At 43.3% G+C, this 7414-nt stretch overlaps 1 protein-coding gene across 1 annotated transcript; it reads right to left on the reverse strand.

Moving 5' to 3' along the window:
* Nucleotides 1-5666: 5666 nt before the first annotated feature.
* LOC137633898 (ADP/ATP translocase 3-like) lies at nt 5667-6664 on the reverse strand (the record flags this gene model as incomplete). The annotated part of the gene is made up of 1 exon (XM_068366138.1): nt 5667-6664. A coding segment is annotated over one exon (519 nt), but the record flags the coding sequence as incomplete, so codon positions are not given.
* Between the last annotated feature and the right edge of the window lie 750 nt (nt 6665-7414).

Here is a 7414-nt window from a genome sequence, read left to right on the forward strand (position 1 = left end):
ACGCCTATTGCAAGACCTACATCGTCTATGGGAGGGGGCTTGCGAAACGTCAGACATCTTGTTTCAAATAGTTAGCCAAAGGGTGATCCAAAAACAAGCAAAATTCGTTAACCGTTATATCAGTATTATATAAAAGCTATCTAGCTAATATAAGAAGGATTCCAGTAAAGCGACAGCCGTTAATCTGAGAGAATACTTCACCAAATATCCGTGAATAAACTCGAAGACCATAAGCGTATCCCAGAACGTCTAGCCGGAAGCACGACAGAGGAATAATTGAGGAGGTGTCAACAACAAATGATTGAGTACCTGGCCACAGGTGGCGCTGGTAAGTACACCCCCTTCTAGTATTGTGATAGCTGGCGTATCCCTCCATAGAATTCTGTCGGGCAACGGAGTTGACAGCTACATGATTATCGGGTAAGTTTAATATTGAAAAATGGCTTCGTCATTGAACTATTTCCAATACATGGATTTTGAGCGTCTTTTAGAGTATTCCTTAAACACTACGCGAAGCAAGTGCAAGAGCTGAAAATGTATGTGGTGGCGGCAGGTAGTGTGCTAAAACCTGTCGCTTAGCGCTGCGAGGAACAGTGAATTGACTGGGACTGTTAAGAATCGGGTGAAGGTGTTGATACCTCACAGCGCAACACCTTTAGTTAAGTGTCACCAAGGAGGCACTATGGACTGTTCCAGTTATTAAAGGTGAAGAAACGGAGAGATAACACTTGTGCCATGTGTTTCTTACACTGGGAAAAGACAGTTATTCATAGAAATGCATTTTAGAATATTTTTTTAAATTTTCAGTTTTGTGGCGTTAATTATTATTCCCTTTCAGGTGAAGTAAGCATTTCTGGTCTTGTCTGTATGATATGTTTAAGTATTCACCAGCATTTTATATTAACGCTATATGATGTATGTTGAATTACTATTTATTGATTACCAATAAATATTTGATTGGTATTTGCATCTTATTTCGCCCCAAATTTGAATGAATAAAGATATGTATGAGCTTCATCTGTGGTGGATAATGTGGGAGGTTGGGCTGTGGCACCCTAGCAGTACCAGCTGAACTCGGTTGAGTCCCTGGTTAGGCTGAAGGAACGGAGAGAGTAGAGGTCCCCTTTTTGTTTTGTTTCATTGTTGATGTCGGCTACCCCCCAAAATTGGGGGAAGTGCCTTGGTATATGTATGTATGTATGATTATTTAACATCTGCATATGGACATGTGAACATAGAGAACTTGTTCTAACATGGATACAACCTTTCTCTGCCTATGCATACTTTGTTCCTACACAGGGTACAAGCTAATCCTATATGCTCTGGATGCTATGGTGGCTCATATAAACCTTTATTTGTAGTGAGCATACAAACTTTGACTGGCTATGCATACAGTGAGACCCGTGTGCTCTTGTTGCTAGGTTTGTTCATATGGTATACAAGACCCCAACGGCGGAGCTTCCCAGCGCCGGCAGAAGAGGGCAATGCCTGTCGGGCAGGCAACAAGGCGGGCCTTGACATAAGAACCCGGCAGCCCGATGCAACCAACATCGGAGAAGCCGCCTGTCTCATATGTCTTGAGCCCCGGTGAAAACGATGTGAGCCAAGTGTGCGCGCGTGGCCGTTGCGAAGCCACGACCACCCAAAACAATATACCGAGCTACTGGCATTCTGTCGTTTCCTCCACCCTTCTTCATCTCTCTCTCAGGAGGCTGATGGCTAACGACAGAACCCAATACTCGGACATGAGTGGGCGCCGACGACGACGACGATATGCAAACCTCAAGACTTTTTTCCACGAGTCTAGGATGACTCTTCCCTGCAGGGGGCAGGAAGCACTAACATAGTTCACGATTGGAAGTAATGACGTATAACAGTAACGTCATGTGTCTCTATGGTCTGAATGACCAAGGAAATATTGTCTTGAGGTTAAGGCACATTTGGAAAATCCACAGACAGTACTTTCTAAATAATGCTCTGGTAACCTTCCATCAGGACGACATGGCCCGAGCCCAAAACACGGATTTTGAGCAAAACGAAAAATCTAGTTTTGGGTGAGATAGCCATGTCGTCCTGATGGCCCCACCTTCCTTTTTAAAGAAAAGGCGTTGGCAGGATCCCTCCCAAAACTACTATCTCTGTAGCACCTTGCTCAACGCTACAAGAAATAAACATGGCGGCGACAATGGCGCCATCTAGATATTCAAGGTTGTAACGGAGGAAGGGTACCTTGATAACGGCTCCTATTTTTGCCACTTTCCCCCTCGAAGCGAAAACGCTATTCGGGGTGAAGATTGCTATGTGTCACATCAAGATATACGTCCCCTGATATTATGCGATATCCTTAAGAGAAATTTTAAGGATATTAGCGCCAGGAGTTAGAATTCTGGAGACCTAAAGGTAAATTCTCTTGGAATATCACTGTAGTCAAATATACCCTAGGAAGCTACTTAAAGGAACCTTCCATCAGGACGACATGGCCCGAGCCCAAAAATAGATTTTTCGCTTTGCTCAAAATCAGTTTTATAACCTTTAACAATCATTGAAGCATCAAAATTGCATGAATTTTTATCACTATCAAAGGCAACAAACAGCTAAAATAGATGTTTATGTGCTACGAAAATATATTCTGAAAAATAAATTTTTCTGCAGTAATAATTACTATTTTCTGGCAATTCCAACAGTTTATTAAACATTACTATGAAAATCTGCATTGGAAATTTCAAGAGAATTAAAAAATAGGGTTGTTTCATCAGATTATTATATACTGCACTGTATGAGAGAGAGAGAGAGAGAGAGAGAGAGAGAGAGAGAGAGAGAGAGAGAGAGATGCACTGGTTACTCAATGTGTTCTCTTTATATTAACAAGTTTAAGCGAAACGGACTTACTCAAGGCTTAATAAATTAAATGAGGAAAATATTTTCTTCCTTTTCCTTTCACACTGTTCTCTGCAAAAATTATTTGCATAACCATTTTCAGTGTTAAATAAAAATTACTATTATGAAAATAACCTGTGGACATTAAGCAAACCTGTGTTAGTATCCTGTTCCAAGTCTTTTCATAAATACGAGATTTATCTCTCCTCCTCCAACACCTTCTGACGTAAAGGGACTAATAGTTTGCGCCAGTCTTATCCTGAACTAATTCAGTAGATCTCCAATAATATAGCCCAGTACTCAACCATGTAGGCCTGTGCCTTCCAACTTTTCTAGTGCCTTAAGGACCCCAGATGGAAGTTTGAACTAATCTCTTGTGGAGTGCGAAAAAGCATGCCCGAAACAATCTCCATCTACCAAGTAATCTGTTGCTAGGCTAGTACCTGGCTGCACCGGTCTAGCCGGCTAGGTTAGTACCTGATGGCACTAGCTGACAGAGAGAGAGAAAGCATGAAGAGAAGGGCTGCCTTATTAATATAGTTTAGTACAATAAATAAGGTTGTAGGTGTTCTTATCCCTATTGCCTTCCTCCAGAATGAGGGTTCAAATGGAAGGGGGGAATGAATCATTCTAGCTTCCACCCAGCCACAAGAACTGCTGCCGGCTATTGCCAGTTTTAGGGATGCGTATGGCAGTCCAAGGGAGGACTGAAGAACACTCAGAGACAAAGGGTCTCCCACCGGCACAACCCTTCCCGGAGCCTTGAGTCCGTATGGGGAAGGTTAAAATGGCTATCAAGCCGCCCATGTAGGAGCCCGGCCGGCGCCACAGTCTATCCGGCAAGCGGGGAGATTGTAGGACACTGGCCAAAGACATGCGATGGCTAGGCTATCGCTAAAGGACAGAGGGGGGCAGGGAAAGGGTCTTGTGTGTCGTTTCCGTATCGGCGCCGTCCTGGCCGGCAGAAGACATTCTTCAGCCCAGGACCTTGCTGAAACATGACTTGTCTTCTAGACCGCAAGGGAGAAGGTGGCGGCATCGTACTACCACTTACGGATGCAGGCTAGGGAAGCTAGGCTTCCTATGCCTGCAACTGTAAGCCGGCAGGGGAGTGACTACTCCCCCAGCAGCTGAGTGTTCGACATAAAGTCTGAATACTCTCGAGTTACTGTCGTAAAACCAAGCCGGGATACGTGGCAGCAAGGGGGAAGGCAGAAAAACACAAGCCTAGTCAAGCTGGAGTATACTACTCTGTGGCAAGACCAAGATAGGGTTGTCGCCTAATGGGGGCACTGAGGGAAGGAGGGTTTACCCTTAATTCTCTAAGACTAGTATCAAATTATAATTAATTTTAGGATACACTATCTCCTGTTGAATTGATACGATACGCGAGGATACACGGGGAAAACATACGAAAGCATACTAAAGCACGTAGGCTAGGTTAGCCTAGCACAGGGTGAGATCTCTGCTACGCTATATCACCAAGACTAACGTGTACAATCGATATATTTAAGGAAGAGGAAAAATATGTGCATGATCTTATTTTCACTAGTATAATTCTGCCTGAATAGCTATAATTCATTAAAGCTAAATACTGGGAATGTCGTTCTGCTAACTAAATAAGTCGTGTATGATGAACGAAAGCGTTCAAAATAGCGCCTCCAGTTACTGGCTAAAATTATGCTAATTCCACTGAGAAGGGAGCTTGAAAATATACACAGGAAAGATTTCATACGCAACTTTCCAAAGGCAGAAGATGCTGGAGAATGAATGTTAAATTCCTCAAAATAGCAGTCTAGAACAATAGATAAACAGAGAGATTCACCGTGCGAAAGCGCTACTGAATAAGGAACGAGCCGCCATTTTGGGCCCTGTAATAGTAGGGGAGGAAGGGTAACCTTGAAAACGGCTCCCCTTCGATTTCGCCACTTTCCCCCCGAGCGAAAACTCTATTGGGGGTGAAGATTGCCACGTGTCGTATCAAGATATACGTCCCGATATTATGCGATATCCTTAAGGATAATTTTAAGGATACTCGCGCCAGGAGTAAGAATTCCGGAGACCTGTGGTTAATTCTCTGGGAGTATCACTGTAGCCAAATATCCCTTAGAAAGCTGTCTATAGGAAGCTTCCATCAGAACGACATGGCCGTCTCACCCAAAATTAGATTTTTCGCTTTGCTTCAAAATCCGTTTTCTAATCCTGTCTTGCCATTTAACTCTTCTTCCGAGGCCTTTGTTCTCAAAATTTACTAAATCCATTGGAGCTGATTTCATAGTTATACCATGACTCATGTCCATACATTAACACCAACCTCACTAAACCGATACATAGCCCAATCTTTACACGCAATTCCAGGCGATGTTATTAATTGCTAAGCTACAACCCTAGTTGGAAAAGCAGGATGCTATAAGCCCAGGGGGCCCCAACAGGGAAAATAGCCCAGTGAGGAGAGGAAACTAGGAAAATTATTTTCAGAACATTAAATATCTCCTACAAACTATGAAAACTTTAACCAAAGAGAAAGAAAACCAAGATAGTGTGCCCGAGTGTACCCTCAAGCAAGAGAACTCTAATCCAAGACAGTGGAATAGAAGGTAACATTAAAACATGATACACATATGAAGGAGTTACTCATCTGTGTTCACTTCTTTGAATGACTAAGTTTGTGACAACCTTAGAACAAGGCTTTGATACCATTAAAGGTCGAAGCTTTGTACGTATAGGAACAAAATATCTCTTTCCAAACCCACAACTTAAATCTAAGAGGAAAAATGAAACCGACAAAATTTCATTTTTTTTCTCTTTTTATTAGACTTATGTTTAATTTAATACAGGAATGGAGTTGCCATTATTCTTTGTTTTCTATTTCACAAACAGCTCTTTTTTTTTGATGCAGGCAATGATGGCGTTAACGAGACTGTACACACGACGCATCCCAATTTTCTCTTTTTTTTAAATTATATAGAAAATATAGACACTGAATTGAGAAGAGGTTTTTTTTCCGTAGTTATCTTATTATATCTCCAACAACACCAAGTAAATAAAAAGACTATACAACCCCTCTCCCCCCATTGCCGGGTTCGGAGAGGAAGCGAACAAGCTTTACAATTTGTACAGACTTTCTTACTACAGGGCATGTCGCTCCCTCCCCTACCAGCCCGGAGGCTTATATCGCGCACCCCCCCTCCCTCATCACGACATTCCCTCTTTCAACCCAGATGTCCCGGCGATGCGAAGCACCAGGGTCGGGAAAACCGGCCGGGCCTTACTCTCCGCCGCCGGACTTGGTGCCGAAGAGGAGGAGCTGGATCTTGTCGTACATGACGAGGACGAGGGCGCCGCCGGTACCTCTGAGGACGTTGGAGAAGGCTCCCTTGAAGAAGGCGGAGCTGCCCTCCTGGGCTGCGATCTTCCTCCAGCAGTCGATGGTGTTCTTGTACATGATGTCGGCGCCCTTGCGGCCGGACTGCATCATCATGCGCCTACGCACGGTGTCGAAGGGATAGGAGATGATGCCGGAGATGGTGGTGACGGTCTGGGCGAAAGCCCAGGAGAAGAGGATGCCGACATTGCCTGGAATCATGCCCTTGGCGGTGTCGTAGAGACCGAAGAAGGCGGCGCGGTAGATGATGATGCCCTGGACGGACACTCCGAAGCCACGGCAGAGACCGCCGATGCCGTCGGCCTTGGCAATTCTGACGAGGCAGTCGGCAAGTCCCTTGAATTCTCTCTGTTCGGGGCCCTTGCCGATATCGGCAGCCAACCTACGGAGAGAAGTTTCGTTTAGTCACTCATAACCTGAAGACAATCTTAAAATATAGATATTAGAAAGTACCATGTAGTAAAACTAAAAAATATCTTGATAGCTTTACTAGGTTAACATAAAACTTTTAATGAGGCTAAGAAGTATAATGGACGCTGCTTCGGTATACAGTGAACCCTCGCTACTTCGCGGTTCAACAATCACGGATTCACCACTTCGCGGGGTTTTCCCATAACCCATATATATATACATATCGCGGATTTTCCGGAAAATTCGAAAATACCGCGAAATCTGAAGACAACCAAATACGATATTTTGTTACCTGTAATTCCATTAATACTGTAATTAGTAATATCTGTTCTTACTGATTGTTCATTGCATTACATATGATATATAATTCAGCACAGAAAGAAATAAAACACGAAAAGAGAATGTGATCATACGATAATTCAGTACTGTATACAGTACGTAGTAAAATTAAATCGAACATGAAACGCAAATCAGATGCAGTCATACCATATTAGAATGGTGTAAGGCTGCTGTTGGCTACTACTGTACTACAAATGTAATGGATGTGCTTCTTTTCCATGAATCTTTTGTATGTATACGTACGTAGTACTGCATCCAATAATATTCTTTGTTGCAAAAATCACATTTCGAATAAGCGTACGAGAGAGAGAGAGAGAGAGAGAGAGAGAGAGAGAGAGAGAGAGAGAGAGAGAGAGAGAGAGAGAGAGAGAGAGGCATAAAATAGCGTACGTAAAGCTGTAT

The sequence above is a fragment of the Palaemon carinicauda genome, chromosome 43, assembly GCF_036898095.1.
Source record: "Palaemon carinicauda isolate YSFRI2023 chromosome 43, ASM3689809v2, whole genome shotgun sequence".
In the NCBI taxonomy this organism is placed as follows: domain Eukaryota; kingdom Metazoa; phylum Arthropoda; class Malacostraca; order Decapoda; family Palaemonidae; genus Palaemon; species Palaemon carinicauda.